Source organism: Natator depressus, chromosome 24 (genome assembly GCF_965152275.1).
Source record: "Natator depressus isolate rNatDep1 chromosome 24, rNatDep2.hap1, whole genome shotgun sequence".
Lineage (NCBI taxonomy): Eukaryota > Metazoa > Chordata > Testudines > Cheloniidae > Natator > Natator depressus.
Window position 1 is genome coordinate 4,579,651 of NC_134257.1, and position 27,628 is coordinate 4,607,278.

Genomic DNA, 27,628 nt, shown 5'->3' on the forward strand with positions numbered 1-27,628 from the left:
AATGTGGGAGCCAAAGACCGTGTGACCTTTGACCTATGGGCAGAGCCACATGATGTCACTATGGGTGTGGTGAACCTCTCTCCTACCATTGGCCAGTGGATTCGCGCCCTCCACCCGCACCTTTATACAAGGAAGTTGTTCCTTAACTGCTCTCTGTGTTTGTAATCTCTTGCTTTGCTCTGTAGAATCAAAATGCTTAAGTGTGAGAAGAAAACAAGTGGGGGACGTGCCTGGAAAATGAAGTGACATCATGAAATGAAGTGACCTCATTTCCTCCGCCAAGGACATGACGACAGGAGGCTGGGAGTTTGTCACTGCAATAAGTTGCTTGGCACCAAACTCCATTGCATGCAGGTTCTGGGTGAAGTGATGTGAGGGGGTTTAGAGCGGGGTGTGTGAAATATTTGCACAAAGAGACAAAACTCCTTCAGCTTAGGACGGTTTTTTGTTTTTATTTTTCTGGCATTTCTTCGTGAGGTCAAAAATGACCTGACTTGGCCACATTCACCTGAAACCCGGCTCCCTTTTCCAGAGAAGAAGGGACCTGCTCCCAAACGGAAGGGAGCTCCAAAATTCCAAATCTTCTCAGGTTCCTGCTGCAAAAAACCCCAGCCCATTTCATGGGAAAAAAAATCTGTATCTGGGAGGAGTGACGTCTCTCCAAAATGCACCCCTTTGTATTTTCCCCATCTTGGAAAAGACATTCCCTGGTTTCACCCAGCTGTGGGAGCTTGTTTGAACTAGGGATGGGCCTCACATCGGGCTCCAGAATCAGATATGACCGGGATATGCCAGGAGTTTGAGGAGGTTTGCAATTTGGGTTTCAGTCCCATATGCCATTGTACTCACTGCCGTAGCATGTGGGGCCTTGCATGGATCTTCCTCTCCAGTGCCTCTTGGTGCTGGAACATGGGTGTTTCAGGGGTCTTCTGCAGCATCCCTCTTGACCACTCCTTTGGCTTTGCGTTGGCCTGTCTCTGGCTGCGTCTTCCGTGGCCCAGCCCTCCGGTCAGGTCCCCTCTTTCCAGCTCCGTCCCATTCTGGGCTAACAAAAGCCCCAGTACAGAAGCCACCCCATATGCAAAGAAAAGATCCTTCTACCCCTCACCTGCTAGGCTGGGGTTCGCTGCTCTCCACCCATGCTCTCGGGCCCTGCAGAGTTCCTCCATTGTTCCTTTGGCTCAGCACTGCTCCTCTGTCCTGGGTCTCCCCCACACTGGGTTCTCGTCCCTCTCTAGGTAATCCTCCCTGGCTCTTTCACAGCTGGGATCACTAATAACAGAGTCACCAGATCAGAATTAGCTGCTGCATTGCAGACACTTTCTCCCATTAAAGGGCCAGCTGGCCTTCGACAAACCCATTGTAGAGAAACAAGCCACCTGTGAACTATACATCTGGATCGACCTGTCTACCTTAGTTATTTCTAAGGCACCTTGTCAAGTTGGTATGTAAGGTCTCAACTCCCCCAAAGTAAGGGATATCGCTCTCAATAGATCTTTAACATTGGAGCTGGTTGGGGATTTTTTGGTCAAAACAGGTTTTCGATGAAAAATACCGCTTTTCTCAAATTGAAACGTTTAGAAAGCATTTTGATCACGTCCAAACATGCTGGTTTGACATTTTGGGAACAAAACATTTTTGGTTTTGCTTCAAAATGATGTTTTGAAATGAAATTCCGTGTGTGTAATTCCCCCACTCCCCCACCCCAAATCTTAAAAAGGCCAACATCAGAATGAAATGGTTCAATCGATCAAAAAATTCATTAATATTTTTCTGAATTTGGTTTCATGGAAACTTTTGAATTTCTTTTTTTTTTTTGTTCCATTTGGGAACACCCCCACCCCCTCAAAAGTGTCTAAATTGTTGAATTTCTCCCAAAAAAGGGAAATCTAGTTCCTACCCAGCTCTAGCCAACATGAGAGAGAAAGGTTGAATTGTTCTCCTTAACCACTGAAGACAGGACACGAACTAATGGGCTTAAATTGCAGCAAGGGATGAACTTTAGGTTGGACATTAGGAAAAACTTCCTAACAGTCAGGGTGGTGAAGCACTGGAATAAGTTGCCGAGGGAGGTTGTGGAATCTCCACCATTGGAGATTTTTAAGAGCAGGTTGGACAAACCCCTGTCAGGGATGGTCTAGATAATACTTAGCCCTGCCTCAGCGCAGGGGACTGGACTAGATGACCTCTCGAGGTCCCTTCCAGCCCGACATTTCTATGGTTCTTAGACTCCAGGAGCTGGAGCTTTAAGAAAAATCAGAGCAATTCTCATGAGACTCGTGATAAAATTGCCGGAGCTTGGCAGTGCTTCCCAGGCTTGGGGCAGGTACAGAGCGGGTGCATGGGGAGGGCGGGGCCAGGCTTCCCATATTCTTTTCAGCCTCCAGTCTCAGGGCTTACATTCTGCTTCCCTATGTCCCTGGGCCTGAGCAAGTGGGGGCCCCCCACCCCACCCTCCTGCCAGGGAAATGGGCTCGGGGCACCGGGGGTTGCCCCGCTCCGCCCACCTGGCGCTCCTGCTGGGGAGCCGGGGGCCGGCTGGGCAGAGTGGGTCGGGGCGCCGGGGCCCTCCAGTTGGCCAGGGACCGCTGGACACAGGCCCCGTCGGCCCGCTGGCTAATCCGCCCAGCCACATCCCAATCTGCCTCCCGACACTGGGAACAGGACGGGTGCAAGGCGCAGGAAGGGCGCCTTTTCCACCCATCTTAAGCCGCCTTTATGCTGCCAGCGCAGCCTTCGCTTACCTGAGACCTGGCTCTCAGGTGTTTCACCTTCCCTTCCGCATTGCTGGGGACGGAGGAGCAGGGCCCTGCCTCTGAAAGGGGTGGTCCCGCCAGCACCCCAGCTGCAGCATAAGGAAAACCTTTCCTGGAGCTCAAGGCGGCAAGTGCCGCTGGGGCCACACACCCTGCTCGACGGCGATTATTTTTCTGATGCCGCCTCGTACGCTGCGGTTGATATTAAACCAGCGGAGGAGACTGCAGAGCCTTCCGTTGCGGGCCCAATGCCAGAGCCCCGCGTTAGCACACGTTCCCTTTTCGTGGTCTTAGCCCTCCTTTGCACCGCGGTAGCGGCTCCTCTGTTTTGGGTTTTGCCGGTGGGTGCTTCTCTCTGCCCTCTCCCGCCCATGCAAGCAGCAGGCGGGGGGCTCAGGGGTAAAGAGGCTGAGTGGGGGAGTGGGGCCTTGTGGGGGGGCGGGAGAGGCCAAGAGGCCAAGTGGGGGGCGGGGCCTCAGGGCGCAGCAGTGGGCGGAGCCTCACCGGAAGAGATTCAGCGGGGGCGGGGCCTCAGGGTGGCACACAGGTGGAGCGGGGGCCGCGGTCCGGGTGCCAGGACCCCCAAAAGATTAATCCGGCCCTGCGGGTGCTGAGCACCCTCTATTTTTTTTCAAGTGGGTATATTTGAGCCCTGGAGTATCCACAGAGTCGGCACTTCTGGCAGCTAAGGCCCCCAGTGATAGATCAGGGCGCCCCTGAGGCTCGGTGCGGTGCACACAAAGGGCAGAGCTATGGTCTCGGCTCCACCTCACCCTGTGTGGGCAAATCGCAATCACTCCGGGCCTCAGTTCCCCCACCTGCAAAATGGGACTAACAGTCCATCCCCTGCGTGCCTTGCCTGTGGATGCGAAATGGCTCAGAGCAGCAGCGTGCACCAGCGCACCGGGGCCCTGATCCCACTTGGCACCACCTGCTGCTACGGTCCGACACATACGAAAAGAGTCGGAGGCTGGGTCTACACTGCAAACTTAAATCGGTGTAACCGTGTCACTCCAGGGTGTGAAAAATCCATGCCCCCGAGCGGCGTAGTTATATTGATCTAACCCACAGCGCAGACAGTGCAATGAAGCTCTCCTGTAAATGGAGCTACTGCCTCTTGGGGAGGTGGATTAACCACGCCAACAGGAGCAGGTCTTGAGTAGAGTCTTCACTGCAGTGCTACAGGGGCAGCTCTGTACGTGAAGACAAGCCCTTGGGGGAGTTGGTGGCTGGGACTGGCTGGCTAACGGGCGTGGTGGTAAGGGCTATGCTGGAACCTTTCAGCTATAGGCAGCTGGCAAAGGATCAAACCATCCCTGACCGAACTCTGGGCAAGTCTTAGTCCGGGCAAGCTCTCGCGCTGCAGGGTAATTTCTCCTAAAAATGTAACGAGACCTCAGATTGAGCACGTAAGCTGGATATCTGCCACCCACAACATGGGTAAGTCTGGCCTCTCGCTAGTGGCTAGTCCACATACAAAGTTTGTGAGTCAACCTGTGGAACTCCTTGCCAGAGGATGTTGTGAAGGCCAAGACCATAACAGGGTTCAAAAAACAACTAGATATGTTCATGGAGGATAGGTCCATCAAGGGCTATTAGCCAGGATGGGCAGGGATGGCGTCCCTAGCCTCTGTTTACCAGAAGCTGGGAATGAGCGAAAGGGGATGGCTCACTTGATGAGTCCCTGTTCTGTTCATTCCCTCTGAGGCACCTGGCACTTGCCACTGTCGGAAGACAGGATGCTGGGCTAGATGGACCCTTGGTCTGACCCAGTATGGCCGTTCTTATGTTTTTATGCTTCAGCTAAGGGGGCATAGTGCTTCGGTTGGCACATTAGCAGCTCATGCCTTCTAGCTCTGAAAGTCCTTGGTTCGAGGGTCGGATTGTGTCACCCTATGGCTAATACGCAGGCAAAAAACAACAACCCCAAGGTGCTATTTTTGGGTGGGTTTACCATCATTTTATTAATTTACATGAATAAAAACTCAGTTAGTCAAACTCTTTACTTTCCAGCCTTTCACATATTGACACTGAACGGCTTCTTCATGGGGGGAGCCTGGCGGGTGTTGGGATTAAAAAACAGACCTTCACAAGCACAGGGTAGTGAGCTGGCTGGGGGCTTGTGTGCACTGCTGCCCTCTGTTGGAATGGAGTCAGAATGGCTCAACTGTGCATCATAGCCCCTATACTGCTGCTAATTAAGGAGATGCTTCTTTAGCTCAAGTGGAAAGGGACCTGTGCTTTGCAGAGCAGAGGGATCTGAGTTGTGACCCTGCTATCGCTGTGAATTTCCACAAGCATGAGTAAGTATACAGAGAGTCAGGAAGTTTTTTTTATCTCCAGGGGCACCCATCCCCTGTTGAAAATAGGTGAGTAATGGATACAAAATGCCATTTCTTCATTAGCTTTAAACTAAACCAAAAAAAATCTACAGCTACTGGTTATTCCTCGGAGGGGTCCAGCGACCTCGTTGGAGCAGGACACTGGATTTTTACTGTGTCCCATGGATTCTGTCTTCTCCTGACAACCCCCTGCTCCAGATGGCAGCTAACAAACATCAGGAGCCAAAACCTAGGAGAGCAAAAGCCCTGAGAAGACCAGAGATGTTCTGAGGTTGGGGGCTTTGCTATTTCCATTGTCGCTTGCTCTCTGTGTTGAAAGGGTGGAATTCACCCCTGGGTAGAGGGTCCAAATCGGCCCAGGGGAATTTTGTGTCAGATTCACCGCTCCAGAGAACAGATTCCTCTGTTCACAGAACAGGGCAAGCAGCCTATCGGCCTCTCCCTGCCAGCGCTCCTGGAGGAACCATGTCTAGACATGAGACAGGATTCTGGTCTCCATGGCCCGCCCAGTCCTTGGTCTCTCTGCTAAGGCTGACGATGAGAGGATGGGCCAAGCGAGCGTTATGTGCTGCTGGAAACCAGCCTGAGACCCACTGGGAAAGAGAAATATGCATGGGAGATGGATCTCATGACCCTTGAAAGGCACAGGCAGCTGGAAACCAGTGAAGAGCAGAGCTGCCGTCCCCTACCCGGCATCCCATCATCACCCCGCGCCATCCCTATTTCACCGAGAAGCAGTAGGTCCCGTACGTCCTCTGCTCCTTGTTGGGAAAGCCGAAGCTCCGGACGCCGGGGTCCGGAAGGCCCCCGCAGCGGGTGCGAGGGGTGGTGATGGGGTAGCGGACGCTGCCGTCCGCCAGCCAGCCCCCGTCGCAACGGTCCAGCTGGGAGAACTTCCAGGCGGAGTAGAGCTGCCCGACCTTGGCAATGGTGGCCCCTTGGTTGCGGCAAGCCTGCCCCGCCTCTTTGAAGCTCAGGTGGCCCCGGAGGAAATAGACCTGGCCTGGGGAGAGAGAGAGGGAGGGGAGGGTGTCAGGGCGAAGGTCACATGGGACGCTGGGTGGTGTGGGGACCTGCCATGGAGATGCCAAGGGTCCTTCTAGCCTGGCTAGAAAACAGCAGGTCCCACCTAGCTCATGGGCAATGCCTGCTTCAGGAAGGTGGCGTGGAGCAGGGGACATTTGCCATTGCCCTGGGAGGAATGACCCAGACGGGGAAGAGGGGCTACCACACCAGACGGAGTTGTGAGCTGACCCAGAACAGGAGGGGGTACCAGACGAGCTGACCCTTTGGTCTGATCTTTTCTCCCTATGCTCTGCGGTTGCATGGAGCCGCCACATTCCCTCTGGACGTACCCCTCACAGCGGAGGTGAAGCAGAATGCGTCAAACCGGTCCTTCTGCTTGTCCTTGGCCCCGTAGGTCCGAACTCCCGGGAGGAGAAGCCGCCCCCCGCAAGGCTCTCGGGGGTTAATAATGGGGTAGTGGACGGTCCCGTCAAGAATCCAGCCTGCGTTACACCAGTCCAGCCCTTCGGTCCATGCTGTGGGTTAGTGAGAGAAAAAGGGACGGGCAAGCTCAGTGCATTGCGGGCAGAGCACGGGGACCACGGGGCACTGATGAACGTCAGAACCAAGCTACAGGATACCTTAATAATGGCCCTGATTCTCTGCTGGCCCGCATCTCGTGCAGAGCAAAGGGGGGGTCTATCCCCAGCTCTGGGAGAGAGAGTGGTCCAGTGCTTTGAGGAACGGGTTCTAATCCCAGCTTTGGGATGGTGGGGCGTGGCATAGTAGTTCGAAGAGAGGGGGTTGGGGGCCAGGACTCCTGGGTCCTATTCCCAGATCTGATGATCCTACTGTCCAGTTCTTCTCTAAACCAAAGCTGGCTGTTGTAACGATTCTGTAACATCCGATGAAGTGGGTTTTAGCCCACAAAAGCTTATGCCCAAATACATTTGTTAGTCTCTAAGGTGCCACAAGGACTCCCGGCTACCACTCTGAAACCTGATTACCCTTTTGTCTCTGATATTTACATGGCAGTGATCTGCAGACCTGTTAAAGCATCCTAAATAAATAAAGAAATTAACTATTTCCCCCCCAAGCATATCTAGAGCAAAGTCTGTGAATTAGCCACCAGAGGAGGTGGGTGAAACAGACAGAGGCTGGTTACCTTTGTAGAGCTGCTGATAAGTGGCCAGCCTGGAGTCCTGCTCCTCACAGGCCTGCTTAGCCTCAAAGTAGTTGAATATGTAGCGCCCCTGGCTGGTCTGGTAGGGGAAGACGACACCTGGGTGATCGTAAGAGAAAGGGAGTGAGTTGGTATTCTGGGATCAGAGGGTCGATTGGGAATCTCAGGGCAGGGTGCCGGCCTCTGCACCTGCTTGACAATATTTTGACGGAACCCTTTTCTGTCGGAAAATGCATGTTTGTCGAAATCCAAATGATTTGCAGGAACTCGTCGACTTTGACGACATTTGCCATGGGAACAAGTTGACGCAATTCACTTCACCTATCTCGTTTCGATACAGTGGGAAGCATTTCGCTTCACGGCCACTTTTTTTTCTTTATGTTATAATAATATAAAAATAGTCAATATTATTGCGACATACTATTGGATACTGTGTAGTCTATTAGCCTGTGTCAATGTCCCCGAAATGTTTTGAAGTTTCTGAATCGAAATCCTTCAGAATTTCTGTTCCATGGTGAATTTCAAAATTTCGACTTCTCTTTCCGGATCCGGAATGAAAACAAAGTTTGAAATGTCAGGATTTCCCATGGGACAGAAATTCCGTTTCCCAACCAGATCTGCTGGCACCCCGGGGAACCCCCACGGTATTACTCCATTACAGCAGCGCATCGAAGGCCCACATGAGATCAGAGACACAGAGCAAGAGGCAGTTCTTGCCCCGGAGAGCTCACAGTCTGAATAGGCAGACAGAGGGTGGGAAGGGAAACGGAGGCACAGCGACGGGGCAGAGGCTTGCTCAAGGTCACCCAGCAGGGATTTGGGGAGGAGCAGCCACAGGGACCCCCTGCAATGTGTAGGGATGGCTGGAAGGACCCAACTCACCCCTATGCTCAAAAGGAGCTGGAGGCAGAGGGGAAGTGAGCTAAGGCTTTTAAAACCACTTTCCTCATGGGCTCCCACCAGGTGATGCAGGTTCCCCTACCTCCCCCCAGGACCCACTTCCACGGGATGCAGCTTCCCCTGCCTCCTTTCGGGGAACCCCACCAAAGGATGCACTTCCCCTGCTTCCCCCCCAGGGGCCCCCCACCAGGGGACACGGCTCCCCTACTTCTCCCCCGGCCCCCCACCAGAGGACATGGCTCCCCCCACTTTTCCTCCAGCCCCCCACCAGGGGACGTGGCTGCCCCCAACCCCCGGGGCTCCCATCAGCAGAGGGTCTCTCCCCTGAAGAGGATGGGGCCATTGCTGGACGGAGGGGGACCGTTCCCAGGCCGCCGTGGGAGCCGGGACTTACCGTCCAGCATCAGCGTCAGCGACAGGCTCTCGTCTTCCAGCCCGTTGACCAGCTGGCAGCGGTAGCGCCCCTCGTCCTCCAGCGCCACCCCGGCGATGGTGAGGGAGGCGTCGTTGCGGTGGCCGCGCCGCAGCCGGGCCCGCCCGCCCAGCTGCCCGTAGGTCTTGTGCTGGGCCCCGTTGGTGACCAGGATGACGTTCTCCAGCAGCTCGGCCGGCTCCACCTTGCTCCATTTCACCTTGTAGTGGGGGGGCCGCGCCCGCAGGACGCAGGGCAGGGTGACCGTGGCGCCGCGCTGGGTGTGCACCACCTCATGGAGGGGCTCCAGCAGGTACTGCAGGCGCGGGGTGGGGGCTGTGAGGAGACACCGGCGGGGGGAGGTGCGTCGAACCCCTGGCCTCGCTTGGCCTGCGGCCTCCCGAGATGCTCGAGGATCGCGGCTCTCCTCCGAGACCTGCTCTGTTTGCCTGCTGATGCCCTTCAGTCCCAAACGGCATCCCTGCACCCTGCTATTCCAGCCCTGAGCTCCCCCCCGCAGCCCCACCCTGCTATTCCAGCCCCAAGCTCCCCCTAGCACCCCAGTGCCCCTCAGTCCCGACCCGCAGCCCCACCCTGCTATTCCAGCCCTGAGCTCCCCCCCGCATCCCGATGCCCCTCAGTCCCGACCCGCAGCCCCACCCTGCTATTCCAGCCCCGAGCTCCCCCCAGCACCCCAGTGCCCCTCAGTCCCGACCCGCAGCCCCACCCTGCTATTCCAGCCCCAAGCTCCCTCCAGCACCCCAGTGCCCCTCAGTCCCGACCCGCAGCCCCACCCTGCTATTCCAGCCCTGAGCTCCCCCCAGCACCCCAGTGCCCCTCAGTCCCGACCCAAAGCCCCACCCTGCTATTCCAGCCCCGAGCTCCCCCCAGCACCCCAATGCCCCTCAGTCCCGACCCGCAGCCCCACCCTGCTATTCCAGCCCGGAGCTCCCCCCAGCACCCCAATGCCCCTCAGTCCCGACCTACAGCCCCACCCTGCTATTCCAGCCCCAAGCTCCCCCCAGCACCCTGATGCCCCTCAGTCCCGACCCGCAGCCCCACCCTGCTATTCCAGCCCCAAGCTCCCCCTAGCACCCCGATGCCCCTCAGTCCCGACCCGCAGCCCCACCCTGCTATTCCAGCCCTGAGCTCCCCCCCGCATCCCGATGCCCCTCAGTCCCGACCCGCAGCCCCACCCTGCTATTCCAGCCCCAAGCTCCCCCCAGCACCCCAATGCCCCTCAGTCCCGACCTACAGCCCCACCCTGCTATTCCAGCCCCAAGCTCCCCCCAGCACCATGATGCCCCTCAGTCCCGACCCGCAGCCCCACCCTGCTATTCCAGCCCTGAGCTCCCCCCCGCATCCCGATGCCCCTCAGTCCCGACCCGCAGCCCCACCCTGCTATTCCAGCCCTGAGCTCCCTCCAGCACCCCAGTGCCCCTCAGTCCCGACCTACAGCCCCACCCTGCTATTCCAGCCCCAAGCTCCCCCCAGCACCCTGATGCCCCTCAGTCCCGACCCGCAGCCCCACCCTGCTATTCCAGCCCCAAGCTCCCCCCAGCACCCCAATGCCCCTCAGTCCCGACCCGCAGCCCCACCCTTCTATTCCAGCCCTGAGCTCCCCCCAGCACCCCAGTGCCCCTCAGTCCCGACCCGCAGCCCCACCCTGCTATTCCAGCCCCAAGCTCCCCCCAGCACCCCAATGCCCCTCAGTCCCGACCCACAGCCCCACCCTGCTATTCCAGCCCCGAGCTCCGCCCCCATCACCCCAGTGCCCCTCAGTCCCGACCCGCAGCCCCACCCTGCTATTCCAGCCCCGAGCTCCCCCCCCAGCACCCCAGTGCCCCTCAGTCCCGACCCGCAGCCCCACCCTGCTATTCCAGCCCCGAGCTCCCCCCAGCACCCCAATGCCCCTCAGTCCCGACCCGCAGCCCCACCCTGCTATTCCAGCCCCAAGCTCCCTCCAGCACCCCAGTGCCCCTCAGTCCCGACCCGCAGCCCCACCCTGCTATTCCAGCCCTGAGCTCCCCCCCCCAGCACCCCAGTGCCCCTCAGTCCCGACCCGCAGCCCCACCCTGCTATTCCAGCCCCGAGCTCCCCCCAGCACCCCAGTGCCCCTCAGTCCCGACCCGCAGCCCCACCCTGCTATTCCAGCCCGGAGCTCCCTCCAGCACCCCAATGCCCCTCAGTCCCGACCCGCAGCCCCACCCTGCTATTCCAGCCCCAAGCTCCCTCCAGCACCCCAGTGCCCCTCAGTCCCGACCCGCAGCCCCACCCTGCTATTCCAGCCCTGAGCTCCCCCCCCCAGCACCCCAGTGCCCCTCAGTCCCGACCCGCAGCCCCACCCTGCCATTCCAGCCCCGAGCTCCCCCCAGCACCCCAATGCCCCTCAGTCCCGACCCGCAGCCCCACCCTGCTATTCCAGCCCCGAGCTCCCCCCAGCACCCCAATGCCCCTCAGTCCCAACCCGCAGCCCCACCCTGCTATTCCAGCCCCAAGCTCCCTCCAGCACCCCAGTGCCCCTCAGTCCCGACCCGCAGCCCCACCCTGCTATTCCAGCCCTGAGCTCCCCCCAGCACCCCAATGCCCCTCAGTCCCGACCCGCAGCCCCACCCTGCTATTCCAGCCCCGAGCTCCCCCCCCAGCACCCCAGTGCCCCTCAGTCCCGACCCGCAGCCCCACCCTGCTATTCCAGCCCGGAGCTCCCTCCAGCACCCCAATGCCCCTCAGTCCCGACCCGCAGCCCCACCCTGCTATTCCAGCCCCGAGCTCCCCCCAGCACCCCAGTGCCCCTCAGTCCCGACCCGCAGCCCCACCCTGCTATTCCAGCCCCGAGCTCCCCCCAGCACCCCAATGCCCCTCAGTCCCGACCCGCAGCCCCACCCTGCTATTCCAGCCCGGAGCTCCCCCCAGCACCCCAGTGCCCCTCAGTCCCGACCCGCAGCCCCACCCTGCTATTCCAGCCCCGAGCTCCCCCCCCCAGCACCCCAGTGCCCCTCAGTCCCGACCCGCAGCCCCACCCTGCTATTCCAGCCCCGAGCTCCCCCCAGCACCCCAATGCCCCTCAGTCCCGACCCGCAGCCCCACCCTGCTATTCCAGCCCGGAGCTCCCCCCAGCACCCCAATGCCCCTCAGTCCCGACCCGCAGCCCCACCCTGCTATTCCAGCCCCGAGCTCCCCCCAGCACCCCAATGCCCCTCAGTCCCGACCCGCAGCCCCACCCTGCTATTCCAGCCCCGAGCTCCCCCCAGCACCCCAATGCCCCTCAGTCCCGACCCGCAGCCCACCCTGCTATTCCAGCCCCGAGCTCCCCCCCCAGCACCCCAGTGCCCCTCAGTCCCGACCCGCAGCCCCACCCTGCCATTCCAGCCCCGAGCTCCCCCCAGCACCCCAGTGCCCCTCAGTCCCGACCCGCAGCCCCACCCTGCCATTCCAGCCCCGAGCTCCCCCCAGCACCCCAGTGCCCCTCAGTCCCGACCCGCAGCCCCACCCTGCCATTCCAGCCCCAAGCTCCCCCCAGCACCCCAGTGCCCCTCAGTCCCGACCCGCAGCCCCACCCTGCTATTCCAGCCCCGAGCTCCCCCCAGCACCCCAATGCCCCTCAGTCCCGACCCGCAGCCCCACCCTGCTATTCCAGCCCTGAGCTCCCCCCAGCACCCCAATGCCCCTCAGTCCCGACCCGCAGCCCCACCCTGCTATTCCAGCCCCGAGCTCCCCCCCCAGCACCCCAATGCCCCTCAGTCCCGACCCGCAGCCCCACCCTGCCATTCCAGCTCCGAGCTCCCCCCAGCACCCCAGTGCCCCTCAGTCCCGACCCGCAGCCCCACCCTGCCATTCCAGCCCCGAGCTCCCCCCCCAGCACCCCCAATGTCCCTCAGTCCCGACCTACAGCCCCACCCTGCTATTCCAGCCCTGAGCTCCCCCCAGCACCCCAATGCTCCTCAGTCCTGACCCGCAGCCCCACCTTACCCCCCCAGTCTAGGGTCCCCCTTCCACATGCACTGCTGCAGCACTGGGGTCCTGATTTGCCTCCTACAGTCCGGGTTCCCTTCCCCTGCAGCCCTGCTGAGGCCACTCAACCCCAGCCTGCTGCCCCCATTTCTATTCCAGCCCCAGGTGCCCGGCTCACAGCCGTGCCAGTGCACCTCAAACCGGCCTCCTGCTATTCCCGGCCCCCCCTGGGCTGTGACCTCAGCTTTAAACTGCAACACTTTGTGATGCAGATGGGTTGGGACTAGGGTTAGAGCAAACTGCCCCATGCTGGAAAGGGGAACAGGGGAAAGGAGCTGGCAGATTCGTTGGGAGGAAGAGAACATGGTTACCCACCTGGACCCCCAGTTGCCTTCTGGTAAATACTTAAAGCAGCTGGCAGAGAAGAGAGGCAGACTGAAGCCAGCAGCAGCAGCTGGTACATACTTAGCTGTGGGGCCAGGAACGTGCCTGAAAAAGGATTGAGGTTTTGTTCTAGCCGGGCTCACCAGGTGGCACCGTTCCACAAAGTTATTTTGCTCCTGTGGAGTTTCTGAAGAAATTCTTCATGGTTAGAGTTTTGCGATTAAGTTTCGTTTAGGGGGAGCTGTTGCAAGCAGCAGGAGCGTTTGCTCACAGGGAGTGCGTGGCAGAGCAGGGAATTGTATCCAGATCTCTGGCTAGCTTCCTAACCACTGGACAATCCTCCTTCTCTCCCCATTCATATAATCACAGCAATGTCGGGCTGGAAGGGAACTCGAGAGGTCATCAAGTGCAGCCCCTGGCACTGAGGCAGGACCAAGTAAACCTAGACCATCGCTGACAGGGGTTTGTCCAACCCTGTTCTGAAAAACCTCTAGCGATGGGGATTTCACAACCTCCCTTGGAAACCTGTTCCAGAACTTAACTCCCCGAGAACGTTTTTGCTAATATCTAATCTAAACCTCCCTTACTGCAGATCAAGTCCCTTGCTTCCTAGCCTAACAAGGAGAACAATCGATCCCCGTCCCCTGTAGAACAGCCCTTCACATATTTGAAGACTGTTCTCAGGTCCCCCCTTCAGTCTTCTTTTCTCAAGACTAAACATGTCCAGGTTTTTTCACCTTTCCTCACAGGTCAGGGTTTCTAAACCTTTTGTCATTTTTGTTGCTCTCCTCTGGGCTTTCTCCAACTTATCTACATCTTTCTTAAAGCCTGGGGCTGAGAACTGGACACAGGACTCCAAATGAGACCTCACCAGTCTGCACAGAGTGGGACAATTATCTTCTGTGCCTCATGTACAATGCTCCTGTTAATACACCCCAGAAGGATAATAGCCTTTTTTTGCAACTGTGTCACATTGTTGACTCACATGCAATGTGTGATCCACCCTAACCCCCAGATCCCTTTCAGCAGTACAGCTGGACTCACCAGTTATTCCCCATTTTGTGGTCGTGCGTTTGATTTTTCCTTCCTAAGCAAAGTACTTTGCACATGTCTTTACTGAACTTCAGTGCTGCAGGAGAGCAAGGGGATATCGCACGTGTCGTGCAGGATCGAATAGAACAGACCATAGTTTGATTCTTTGTGTTATTGGCTGGTACAGCACCTAGCACTGTGGGGCCCTGGCTCCTAATTGGGCCCCACAAGGGGTTATCACAGTAATAATAATGGTTAACTACTATAATAATGGTTAACTAATGATTTGGGTTTCTCTCTAATACTCACTCGGTCGAGCTCCCAGAGGGTCTCCGGCCACTTCTGACACCGGGGCTGTGGAGAGAAATGGGATTCAATGCAGCTGGCCCATTGGTTCCCCACTCACCTCCCCCATTGGCCTCACCTATGGAGAGCAAGAGGCTGTCAGGGCAAGCTGACCCAGCCCGGGTGAAAGAGGAACCAACTCACACACCCACCCAAGGCTCAAACCAAACCCAGAATGGGCTTCACCATGGTCCCATATGCCTGAGGTTCGCCCACTGCCGATTGACACCAGGTGGCCAGACCAGCCGTGCCAGGCATTCATGGTCTGCGTCCACTGCCTCCCGGATCCCCAGCTTGTTCCAGCGCCAGGCAGAGCTCAGCAGGTTGTTGGATGCTTCCCTGCACTGTCCCAGACCCCTCAGCAGGACTTGTCGAGGAGATTGGCCGAAAAATTTCCCCCAAACTTTTTTTGTGCCAGAAAACGCAGACTTGGGTCAACCAAGCCCTTTCACAGATCAGTGTTGAATTCGCTGAATTTGTTTTGGTCATAAGAATTTTTTTTTTTTACAAATCCGCCCGATTTGATTCTTTCCGTTCAAAACACTTTTGTTTGGCCACTTAATTATGTAAAAAAATGGTTTAAAAGGCTCGCGGAGTAACTGTTTTGTTTGATCCGAATCAATTCTCACCAGCCCCAGGGTTTCGACACGGCCAGAGAACTGAAAAAATATCAGTTCTTCACACAGCTCTCGTTCCAACACATGGTTCATGCAGCATCCCATGAGATTTCTGAGCCGAGCCTCAAATTCTGTCTCTGCTTCCATGTCCCTCTTTGCCTCCAATTAACCCCAGTAATACGGCTATGAAGGCTTCCACTAACAAACAAGTTCTTTGCACATCTCTCGCATCTTCCCCTGCAAAGATGTCAAAGCACTTTACAAACATAAATACATTAAGCCTCATGGCCATCAGGAAGTTTAGACTTGAAATTAGACGAAGGTTTCGAACCATCGGAGGAGTGAAGTTCTGGAACAGCCTCCCAAGGGGAGCAGTGGGGGCAAAAGACATATCTGACTTCAAGACTAAGCTTGGTAAGGGATGGCATGATGGGATAGCCTAATTTTGGCAATTAATTGATCTTCAACTATTAGCGGTAGATATGCCCAATGGCCTGTGATGGGACACTAGTTAGGGTGGGATCTGAGTTACTACAGAGAATTCTTTCCTGGGTGTCTGGCTGGTGAGTCTTGCCCACATGCGCAGGGTTTAGCCGATCGCCATATTTGGGGTCGGGAAGGAATTTTCCTCCAGGGCAGATTGGCAGAAGCCCTGGGGTTTTTTTGCCTTCCTCTGCAGCGTGCGGCACGGGTCACTTGCTGGAGGATTCTCTGTACCTTGAAGTCTTTAAACCACGAGTTGAGGACTTCAATAGCTCAGACATAGGTCAGAGGTTTGTTACAGGAGTGGGTGGGTGAGATTCGGTGGCCTGCGCTATGCAGGAGGTCAGACTAGACGATCATAATGGTCCCTTCTGACCTTAAAGTCTATGATTCTATGATTTTCAAAGAGGCCAGGGGTGGGCCAATGCCACTGACTGCCAATGGGATTTAGGCACCTCATTTTCTTAGGGTCATTTGAAAGCCTCCCCTGGTCCCATACTGTGGGTGTTAACAGCCCCTATTTTAGAGACAGCAAAACAACAGCACAGAGAGGTTAAGTGATGGCCTAATTTTACACAGCAAGCACAGGCCAGAGCTGGGGACAGAACCCAGAAGTCCTTGGGTATTTTGCTACTGACTTCAGTGAAGCCAGGATTTCACCCCGGGCTCGTAGCGCTATGTTTTATTTATCATCATTATCATCTGGATGACAGTTGTATGTAGGCGAACCGGTCATGGACCGGAGTCCCACGCTGCAAGGAGCTGTCCAGCCTCCTTCCCCACCCTCCACTCTTTCGCCCCCTCCTCTGACCTGTGGCCCCAATTCTACATCACCCTGCCCCTTGCGCAGTCATGGAGATCCGTGCAAAAGGCGTGCAAAGCGGGTGCAAACCGCCAGTGGATCGGTGCACATGTAATTTGCACCCCGTAGGGAATGGGTGGGAATGACAGCAGAAGGTGCAAGGCAATGGAGGATAAAAACTCTGTTTTTATAAAGCGTCCCCCTACCCTGCCATACCTCCACCTCGACACTTACTGTACGAGGATCCCTACAGCCCATTGTCCTCTACAAGATGCACTCAGTCTGTTACCCTTTGGTAGGAACAACTCTAGACAAACACAAATTGCATCGTTCTGTGGCTTTCTCATGGGTTGATTAACATTTCTGGAATCCAAGGGGCTGGCGGTTGGCGGCTCTGTCTCTTTTGGTTCTGTGTTTGGTTCTGAGTTTGGGCTCCTAGGCACTACCCCAATGCGCTAACACATCACGAGAGACAGGCCCTGCCCTGAAGAGTTTACAATCTACACAGACAAGAGGTGTGATGGGGGGAAAGAGCGAAGGGAAGTGACTGGCCCAAGGATCACCCAGCAGGCCAGTGTCCTACCCACTAGACAATGCTGCCCTGCCTATTGAATCTTCTGAACCTCCTCTCACGTCGCTCAGGAACCACCCCCACTGTCAGATCCCTTTGGGGATCGTGGGTAAGAGACGATGAAGGGAGGCAAAGGAGTATTATGGGGAGTGCGGGCGGTGTGTGGCTGGGAGGGTGAAGCTAATTCAACTCTACCCCTGCCCTCTACAGCAAACCAGGAGGGGGTCTGGCTGACTTCCCGCTAGCCCACAATAACCAGCATTGTGAGGCTGAAGAGCTGGGTCTGGATGTTTTGACTCAGCTGCCTCTGACTAGTTCCTGCAATGACTAGAGGCTCCAAGTGAGACTGGGGTCCCATTGCACTAGGTGCTGTATGGACACAGTCCCTTAGAATCAAAACAGATGGGGAATGGGAGGGGAAACTGAGGCACACAGCCTTGCCCTAGGTCACACAGCAGGTTAGCTTCAGATATGAGACTACCCACATCTCCCCACTCCCATGCCAGTGCCAGATCCACTAGACTGGGGTCGTGAAACTTACTGACCCTCCGAGCTGCATATGAGAATCTTTAGACGTTCGAGAGCCAGGGCGCACCTCCCAGGGCTTGGGGCTTCAGCCCTGTGGGAGGTGCCTGCTGGGACTCAGGGCTTCAGCCACACTCCTGCTGAAGCCCCAAGCCCCAGCAGATGCCCTGAGACCCTCCTCCCCACTGGGCAGAATCCCCTACCCCACCATGCTGCTGCAAGGCAGAGGTCCTGAGCTTCCCACCCACCAAGTCTGGTAGGTGGAGAGTGGGGGGAGCCCGGGGGACACCACGAGCCGTGCTTTAATGGTAAAAGAATCCCTACCAGTAGAGCCCTGTGTGGACACACAAATTTGGATCTGCACCCGAACCACACCCGTGCTAATGAACTTGTATCTGACCCGCCCTCCATCTTTTATATGCATCTGCCCCAGCCCCCTCTCACATTGTTAGAACCCTGCACGGACACACAAATTTGGATCTGCAGCCGATCCCCAAAGACGGTCCCGTACCTTGTACGTTCACAGGGAAATCCTCTGCCAGCCCACCGTACCCCTCCAAACCGAGCCGTGAAAAAGACAAAGCAATCCTTTGAGAGCTCTCCTCCACCACCTGCTGCTGCACGCCCGCCCGGGCCAGACTGCTGGCATAGGGGTGACTCAGCACCCCGTTACGCATCTGGCATGACGCACGCTCGCAAAAACCCGGTCCCGTCTCCATCACAAACGTCCCATTGTTGGACGGGAGAGGAACGGAAAGACCAAACTTGCCGTTGGGTTCATTGGAAGAGGCGGCTCCTGGCTCCTTCCATGGCTAGTGGACACATCTGCTATCATCGGGCATCGGGGACGGTGAGAGGCCTGCCTGCTCTGGGAGAGGAAATCAAATAACCAGAGTACGAGTTCTGCTTTGGAAGGTCTAGCCTTTGTGCTCTTTGGACAGCATCAAAATTGTCTGGGTGGTGGCTGTATCTCCTTTTCCCTCTCTCTCTCCCTCTCAATCCCTCCCTCCGGCCCAGGACCAGTAAACAGTTGGTGTGTCTGTCTTTTCCCTTTCACGACCAAGGAGGATGTACAATTTCCCATTGTGAGCATCTTTCCCTTTATTGTTCTGCTCAGCAGAACAGAGCTGCCCCAGTGAACAAGCCCATCTTTATATGCAGCCGCAGAGTTGGGGGAATTCAGAGTAGCTGTCAACACCATTCAGACCCACATCTCCTCTGAACCAGATCCAAAGCTGGTGGAAAGACTCCCATTCGCTTCCAGTGGCTTTGGATCAGGTCCTTCAAATACGATCTAAACTCACTTTGCTCCAGGGAAAGTAGATTTTCCCACAATGCATTAGGCCACAGTCCCTTCCAGCAGCCAAAATCCGATGGCTCCGATTAAAGGAGGAACCTTCCCTATTGCACCGGGTTGACAGTGTTGTCACATTGGTTGCTGGAATCCCCTTCCTGATCTCTGTACTGATCAGCTGATCCCCTGAAGCATGAGAGCTGATCATCCCTGAAATGCTACTGTAGGTCTGTAAATTAACTGGTCTTCTCCTCCCCGGTGCCCCCGGCCTCTCCAAACACAGACTGGCAGTGTTTGCTTGAAACAGTCCCCACAATATGTTAGCAAGGGTTGCTCCAGATGGGAAAAGGTTAATGGGTTCCGATGACTCTCTGGTGCTAGGGGCTGGTTAACCCTACTGGGTATAAAAGAGGTGGGCGTGGGTCTCGGCAATAAGAGGATCTAGGGTGTGGGCTGAGCAGTCTTGAGGAAGGAACCCAAACAGCAGGTAAGCTTGGGAGGTCACAAACCTATCTAGGTTCCTATATAGCACCCATTACAGCGGCAACAAAGTGCTCTACCTGGATCTAGTGCTAGTGGTCCCAGTTGGTATAAACTGGTACAGCTCCCATTTACATCAATGGAGCTACACTGGTTTACACCAGCTGGCGAATTGGCCCATTGACCTCAAGGCACCTCAAGCACGGCACTGCTAGAAACACAGCATGATGCTACATGGCAGCATCTGCACTGGGTAGGATGCTGGAGACTCGATCTAAAGCCAGAAGCACCAGAGACTCAAGGAAAGGGCGCTAGGGGCTGTACAGACAGAGAACAAAGAGACGTTCCCTGTCCCCGAGAGCGTCCAATCTTTCCAAGCAAACGGTTGCTCCTGCTGTTTGGCTCACTGTTTGGGGCGGGGCAGGAGCTGCATTCTGTTTCGGGTTTGGCTGTTTCCCTCCCCGACCCCGCCAGTGTGCAACTTTTGATCGGGCAGCTTAGTCCCACCGGGAGATGTCCAGAAAAAAATTAAGTCTTTTGAAAATCACAAGTTCAAAAGTTCTATCTGACAGGGGCGGGGGGCAAAAAGCCGGATTAAAAAAAAAAGGCTCGAAAAATTATTTTTAAAAAAATAATAACAAAGGGCTGAATCCAGCAGCACGAAACCAGCCTTCCATAACTCCGCAACGTTTGCGCAATTGACATTACTAAAGTGCTGGTCAGCGCTCCGGGCCTTTTCTCATTCCACCTACCCCCCCACGCCAGATGAGCGATTTGGGTGGCTCCCTTTTTGGGGATGGCTCAGTTAAGACGCCGTGAGAGGGGCCTGATTTTCAGAGAGCGCGAAGGACCCATCCTCTGGAAACCAGGCCTCTTTCGTGTGTCTCAGCTGGGCACTGGAAATCACTCGTGACGTTTGGAAGAACAAGCCAGGGTGTTCTGAAGGCAGAAATCCCTCATTAGCCCAAAAGAGAGACACTCGGGAACGGGCAGGGCTGGGTGAGGGCAATCCAGGGTCCTAGGCGTACTAGGACACCGGTCCCCACCCTGGCACAGCCCCGAGTCATGCTGCCACCTGGTCAGGTTTCCCCCGGATAGCCCGTTTTTCGAGGCAGCCGTCCTGGGAAATGTGTCAGGGTGGCGCGGTACAGGCTGCCACTGCCAGCTGTCCGGTTTTGCAGGCTCAGGAGCGTCCCGGCTGCCCTGGGTTTTTGTACTTCAGAGATGCCAATGCACGCAGCTCCCGGTTCCGCTCCGAAACGGAAGCAGTGCTCCCCCTCTCCCCTCTGGAGAGACAGGAGTGGTAGCTGGGGATCCCCCCCCCCCCAAGCTGCGTTCATACCCCTCCACACACACAGGCCTATAATCCCAAGGTCTCAAACCAGCCCTGACAGGGACGCGTAGCTCTGCTTCAGTAACATACCTGCCTCATTTTGGCTGGGGCCTGATCCTGAGGCCGCTGAAGTTGATGGAAAGGCTCCCCATTCATTTCCCCTGGCTTTGGATCGGGCCCTTGGTCACAAGCCCCCCTCCCCCCTGCCCCCAGCTAAGGCTGGGGATGATCTTCTGTCTCTGAAAGGAGATGAGGAAAAAACAACGGGAACACAATGAGGCTGTGTTCTGGGGACGCGGGATGGAACTGGGCCTTTTCACTCAGCCCCCCCCCCCGGCCCCGGTACCCCTGCCCTGAAGATCCATCTCCAGGGAAGAAGGAAATGTACATCTCTCATGAAACACAAGACAAGCGGCAGTTTGTCTCCGGCAGCAAGGGACAAAGCGATCCCGGCCTCTCCGTGACACGCACTCCACCGAAAACAAGCTTCCCCTCCGGACCGGATGAAAACAAATCTCCAGGCCTCACTCTTGCTGGCTCGAATGCCCCCTTTACACTGATCCGCCACTGCAATTCACAGTCACGCTCACTTTAAGGCCCCTTTGTGCTGCCAGGCCGTACAAAGGAAGCAGATGCCGAAAACTGTGGGGGAGAAAAATCATTTTTCAGCGTCTTTTTTTTTTTAAAAACATCTGTGAAAATGGAGGATTCCCTCAGAAATCTCAGTCGCAACAAAACAGCCATTTTGCTCCAGAAAAGCTAGCTGTTTATCCAGGCCCTAGCCACATAACCCCCTGCAACATCAATGAACGTATCTGCTTGGCGCTTCTTTGACTCGCCGCTAGCCCCATGTTAGGAGTGGGGTGCTGAGGCATGGGGAGATGAAATGACTTGTGCAGATGAAGTCTGTGGCAGATTGAACCCAGATCTCCTGGCTCCTACTCTTCCACACAAACTTACTTCTTTGCATGCCAGTGCTGTCAGAGGTGGCAATCTGCAGCTAAGCAATGACCCTGATCTTCAGCTGGTATAAACTGGCATCACTCCACGAAGCTAAGGGATCTGTGCTGATTTATGCCAGCTGAGGATCTGGCCCCTTGAAACCAGGGCCAAAGTTAGTGGGGCGGGGGGAAGTCAGAGTCTGGCCATGTGCTGTCCTAAAAGGGATGGGGGCAGGGGGAGGTAAACGAGTCCCCTGGATCTGTTTGACCCAGACCTGAAGAATGTGACAGCAACATTAATTGCACTGGGGACAGGACAAACGTCCTTTGTAGCCAGGGGAGGTGAGGGTAAGTCTTGCTGTAACCAGACCGTGCTGAACGGAGTGTGGCAATGGCTTTGCACCAGGGTGACCCGACTGTGGATTGACCGGAGTGTGGCCTTATTGATGGGCCGATGTATTGATTATTGATTGAGCTCTTAGACTGCAGGGGGTCAATAAAGGTTCGGTTAGCTGAGGGCTACAGCGTCAGGAATATTATGAGCAGTAGCATTACAATGAGCGGCCCTCAGCGCGCACAAGAAACAGCTGCAGTTTATCACAAGTCCCTTGAGCAACAAATCTGCTAACCAGGCCCCCGGACACTGAAGTCCAACAGCAGACGTGCAGCGTGTTTAGCACTGTGACTAGCATCATTCACATCTCCAGCTGGGGAAACCTGGACTGTCAGTCACTATTTTCTTCATCATCATCTTCGTCATAATGCTAGTGCCTCCCGACATGTTGGCCCACATCTTTAGCCTGAGTTACGCTTTCACCTACTAATGCTCAGACCTACCCATAAGTATTCCAGCCCTTTGCCCCTTGTCCAGACTTCCTCCTCCCACTAATTTAGGAGTGCCCCCTTTCTCATATGCTGCCTTGTTAGTTCCCTTTTCACTGATTAACATGGGCGTCACACAGTTGCCATAGCGACGTGTGGCTGAGCTAAAATTCCCCAAGAAGTTTCTACCAGTCATCTTGCCAAATTAACAGATACATTGCGACAGCTTTTCTAAAACATCAGCAATTAGCACGGCTTGTCCTGTAATCTTGGCAATTTACGGCTACCGCGTGAACTAGTGATCTTGGTGAACAAGTCGTGTCAATCTAGTTCAGGCCTCAGGCCTCGTGTGGCTAAGCCAAATATCTTACAGGCCTGAGACTCTGTGTTATGACATTAATTTATACATATATGTTATATTTTAGGATCTACCCCCCAACCCCTTTTATTTTTTAAGGGGACAAGAGAAATTGGAGAAGGGCCTATCCTCCGAAGAGTTTCTCTGAATACTTTGCATTGAATTGAGCTCTGGTGAATGGTACAGCCCAGAAACTGGAGCCTTCTATTTCCCCAAGAGCAGGTAAAGATTGTTCTCCGCTCCTCCCTATACACCTCATCTTTCCCATGCAAGGCTTGCCTCTGAGGGCCCTGTGCACTCTTCACGACCAATTCAACCCTTGGTCTCTCCAAGAGTCTGCCAGCCAGGTGGTTACTTTTGCAATGCGGACACCTCTCTGCTGGGAACTGGGCTGAGATCCATCGTGCTCATTTCCTACCGTCCCACCAGCTCAGGGTGACTTTTACCAGCAGGAAATTAACTGAAACCAGCGACCTAGAACTGAAGGACTCCCAGACCCATCACAAGTCCATTTAGCTATCCAGCCCTTTCCAGTTTCTTTAAGTTCTAGCCAAACACGGGCATCAGAACCGGACAAAACTCAGCTGATTCCTCCCGCTCAGACTAAAATAAGCAACCACTTTCGCTCCACAGGCCAGATCCTCAGCTGGCGTATATCAGCGCAGCTCCCTCAGCTTCAGCATGACACGGATTTACCCCAGGGGAGAATCTGGTCCTATATGTGAGAAGGCAAACAATAAAAAGGAGAGAATTTACACTGGGACCCCTCCCCCCTTTACACCACTCTGGCAGCACGAAAACAGCCTCCGAGGAGCGTAAATGTAATTTATAACTGCTTTAAGTCCCATTTACGCTACTAAGGGACCTCCGTGTAAATGTGAACCAGGGCCAATGTTTGCATTAGATAAGCAGCCATTTCTAGGGCTAGATCTCATTAAAGAACCCCGTTTGTTGATTGCATAATGTTTTGATTGGCTTAAAAAAACAGATGAAGCATGAAGATAAATGGATTGAAATCTTAGGTTTAATGATTAATTGGGTAATTGCTTTGTTTGAGGTCACTTGAGTTTTATCTGTGTCAACCAGCAAGGGTAAGAAGCCAGATTCTCATTTACACTTGGGCCCCTTTACACCTCTCTGGCTGTGTAAAAGGGACTCCAGCATTTGAGAGTATCTGGAGCAATATGAGTAAATCTGGGAACACATATTTCCTCAACCGACTACGTCCAAATGAAATTTTGCCCTGAGTAGCGTGAGGGGTGAACTCAGCTCTAGTAATTAACAGCTGCCAGGTAGTTTGTGGAACAGAGTCTTTAACTGGCCCCCCCCTTTTTTTTCCGCCCCGGTGGGTATGTCTACACTGCAAAAGAAGACCTGTGGTAGAGAGTCTCAGAGCCTGGGTCAGTGTAGATGTTCCTGCTCAGGCTGGTGGCTGGGCTTTGAAACCCAGCAAGGGAGGGTGGGTCTGAGATCCCAGGCTTTAGCTGGGACGGGAACATCGACACTGTTCTTGTTAGCCCCATTGTGTGAGCCCGAGTCAGCTGACCTAGGCGCTGAGACTCACTGCCATAGGGGTGGGGGTTTGCCTTGTACACATAGCCAGTTTGATTTGGTCTTTGAGGATGCAGGAAATAATACTGGCCCACACCCTGAGCTGGTACAAATTGATGTTGCTTCAGTCAAGCCACGCTGATTTACAGCAGCTAGGGAGTTGGCCTAAAATTTAGAGCCAACTATGGCCTTGGTCCTTCTTTTGCTTGCACTGGATTAACGCAAGGCTGACATCATTGGCATTAAAATCATCTCAGTGGCAGAATTATCAACGTGTCCAGTCCTACATTTCTATGGTTATTAAGATAGCATCTAAGGGCTCCCTGCTCCCAAAAGCTAACAATACCTAGCTCCTATATGGGGATTTTGTAAGCAGTATATCTCAAAGCACTTCACAGTACTTATCCTTACAGCACACTTGTAAGGCAGAGCAATTAGCCGCAGTGTACCGGTGGTGAAGCTAGGCACAGAGAAGCTAAGTGACTTGCCCAGGATCACCCAAAGAGTCTGCAGCAAAGCAGGGAACTGAACCCAGCTCTACCAAGGTCAAGGCGATTGCCCCAACCATTGGGCCATCCTAAGACAGATGCAGGCTAAGGAAAAGTATACAACAGACAAGCAGCGTGACTAATGGGCGGGCAGCAGACAACATGTTCATTCCACTTTCTTTTGTTTTTTTGTGAGCCAGATTTCGATCTCTTTTACACAGCCGCAAATCTGGAATAAGTCCCGTTACACCAGTGTCATTCCACTGAAGTTAACGGAGATCAGAATCTGATTCAGAGCCTTTAAAATTAAAAAAATGTATCCACGTCACTTTCCAAAGGCTGTTTTAGTTTATTCAGCGTTTCTCCGCCTCTGCTTTCTCAAGTCTTGGATTTCGCACTGTCTCTGTATGTTACAAACACCTCTCAGCAAATGCAGATGCAGAGAAAAAAATGAAATCACGCTCTCGGTTCCCCACACCCACTGCCTGCCCATAGAGATGTGTGAAAGAATTTATAAACAGTACAGGCTTTATTAGGAGCATAGAATTTATACACAATACAGGCTGACACAGCTTCTCTGCCCCCAGTTGGGAGACCAAACTTTCTCTCCTTTTCAGCTAATTGACAACCTGGAACTGGGCAAAAATTTTCGGTTCAAACTTTTTTTTGGTGAAAATTGCTGATTCTATGACACTGAATTGTTTTGCGAATTCACATCGAATTCACCCAATCATTTGTTTTGAATAAAAAACAATTTTTTTTAGAAAAGATCAAAACGTTTTGTTCTGACGACATTTTTGAAAATGAGATGGATTGTTTTGGTTTGAGATCACTTTCTGTTGAGAAATTTCATTCAAATTCACTACTCAAAAGCAAAACTTTTAAAAACCTTTTTAAAAAAAATAAAAAAAATTTCAATTCTCTGAAAATGTCAAAAATTTTGTTTTCAGTTTAATCCAAAACATTTTGGGGGGGGGGGGGGGATTTTTCAGAACTGCCAGCAAATCAAAACATTCATTTTTCACCTAGCACTGTTCTGCAGTCCAATCCATCTAATCTCATATCTACCCAAATCCGTTGAATCTAGACCAAAAAACACTTTACAATTGAGTTAAGGTTGAGAGTATGTGTCAGTAATTTAAAAGCTAAAAGGCATTTCAGATATGTTGTAAGTATCCCAAAAACCACACACCGTAAATCCAGGAAATTCAGAGTTAAAGATACATTTAAAAGAAATGCAGATTTTATAGTAAGAAATGTACAACAAAGTTATCCAAACAACCTTAACTCTGCCCTGCCGTGACATCATGCAATAAACATATGATTACAATTAAGACTTTTTAAATAATTTTGGTCCTAAATTAGATACAACTGATTTTTAAAGACACATTTACTTTTTCCTATATTTTGTTCCCTTATAACATTATGAAACCATGGCAAGAGTGCCTTAACTGTGCATGTCAAACAACCTACCCATGAGAACTCTTGACACAACTGACCAGTCCCTTACTGGTGGGTCATTACAACCAATAGACCAATGTTGTTGCATGCAAATTAGCTTTTGAGGAAGTGTGGTGATTGGTTGAACTACCTTATCTGACAATGGCCTTCCTTAAGAGTTACCTGAGCTGAGCCTGCCTTTAGTCTGTCTAGTCATAAAAATTAGATACAACAATTCAGATAAATTACAAACTAATTTACCCAGTACACCTGGTTAATATGCTCAAGTGCCTGTGTTATTCTGTTGTTAACAACATTTGGGCCAAAAAAAAGACTGATGGATACTAAATTTCTTCCAGGATCTAGATTTGCGTTAATTTACACTAATAAACTAACAAATGTATTTATTTGTAAATTCTCAGAAAATTAATTCTGTGCTCAAAGAGTAAGCACTGTAAATTTGGGGAGGGTAAGGGTTATTTTTCATACAAAATACAAAGGTTGAAACTCCTCTTTAAGGGCAACAAACAACTCAGCTTTGATTGTGGAGTCATGATCGATACCTCCATAATAATAGAAACCAATTTATTACCTCTGTCTAACCTAATTCATCTAATCCATCTGGTCCATAAATTTATGCATCTAATCTCTTCAATCTTGAATCTCTAGAAATTAGCATACTGTGGATACTAACACAAATGAACACATCCAATACCAAAATTGAATCAATCTAAAATAATCCATTCAATATATAACCAAATACAATCTAATCCATCTATTTTCTAATCTAATTCATTTAATCTACTCTCTAAACCAATGGATAGCACAAAGGAGCCCAATTTGGAAGACATGTAGTCTAGTTTTAGGTCTGCCATTGGCCTGCTGAGTAACCTTGGGCAAGTCACTCCACGCTTCCGTGCCTCAGTTTCCCTATCTATAAAATGATAATGCTACAGACCTCCTTTGTAAAGTGCTTTGAGATCTACTGAGGAAAAGCAGAAGATAACAATAACACCACCCATTTCTTGTATAATGCTTTTCACCAATAGGTCTTAAATTGCTTCACAATCTTTAATGTGAGGTTGGGAAGCAAGAGGTAGGTATTATTAATCTAATCCAGTCTGTCTGTTCTGTAACCTAATCTATTGAATCTATAGGTTAACGGAACCCATTTCTCCCTAGCCCCATTCCAGTGCTAGGACTTGCATTTAAATTGTCATCCTCATGCAACAGTTGTGCTGAACTCATTTACTTTGTCTCTGAATCATAACAGGCTGACTCATCTGCTGTCATGATATGACGCAGTGAGCCAGATCCTCAGCTGGTGTAAAGCAGTTTAGGTCCATTGACCGCCATGGAGTTACAATTGATTTACCTCAACCAGGGATTTGGCTCTAGGAATCCATACCTGTTGTCTCAGTCACTGAGCCATTGGCAAAGCTGGCTCTCCACATTCCTCTGTTCCTGCCTAAACAGACAGTTGCTTGCAGGCATGCAGCAATGAAGACATGAGCAAATATTTTCTCATCCTCTGGAGCTGCGCTGTGTTTCAGTGGGAGGGACCCAGCTGGCAACTCATTGACTGGTGGGCGAGGCTTTCTACAAGTAATTAA

General features: G+C 53.3%; 1 protein-coding gene across 4 annotated transcripts; it reads right to left on the minus strand.

Annotated features, from left to right (window-relative positions):
• Nucleotides 1–453: 453 nt before the first annotated feature.
• On the minus strand, nucleotides 454–27,533 carry HAPLN2 (hyaluronan and proteoglycan link protein 2). Of its 4 annotated transcripts, none has more exons than XM_074938119.1 (7): nucleotides 17,820–18,525; nucleotides 14,275–14,319; nucleotides 12,925–13,038; nucleotides 8,581–8,934; nucleotides 7,269–7,385; nucleotides 6,454–6,639; nucleotides 454–1,272 (listed from the first exon to the last, which is right to left on the minus strand). In XM_074938119.1, exons 1-7 carry the CDS (start codon nucleotides 18,025–18,027, stop codon nucleotides 1,235–1,237), a joined length of 1,062 nt encoding a protein of 353 aa, XP_074794220.1. In that variant the 5' UTR covers nucleotides 18,028–18,525; the 3' UTR covers nucleotides 454–1,234. The 4 variants fall into 4 exon arrangements, with proteins under 4 accessions (XP_074794220.1, XP_074794219.1, XP_074794218.1 ...); XM_074938118.1 differs by lacking the exons at nucleotides 454–1,272; nucleotides 17,820–18,525 and adding exons at nucleotides 4,704–6,101; nucleotides 27,424–27,533; XM_074938117.1 differs by lacking the exon at nucleotides 454–1,272 and adding an exon at nucleotides 4,704–6,101 and having other exon boundaries at nucleotides 17,820–18,528.
• Nucleotides 27,534–27,628: the final 95 nt, after the last annotated feature.

Bases quoted from the DNA above. Each gene is read 5' to 3' on its own strand.
- HAPLN2 (XM_074938117.1), bottom strand. From the start codon at position 18,027: ATGGAGACGGGACCGGGTTTTTGCGAGCGTGCGTCATGCCAGATGCGT. The intron at 14,320-17,819 runs GTACGGGACCGT...TTCTCTCCACAG, and splicing joins TTTCCCTGTGAACGTACAAG to CCCCGGTGTCAGAAGTGGCC. The intron at 6,640-7,268 runs GTAACCAGCCTC...ACTAACCCACAG, and splicing joins TTATCAGCAGCTCTACAAAG to CATGGACCGAAGGGCTGGAC.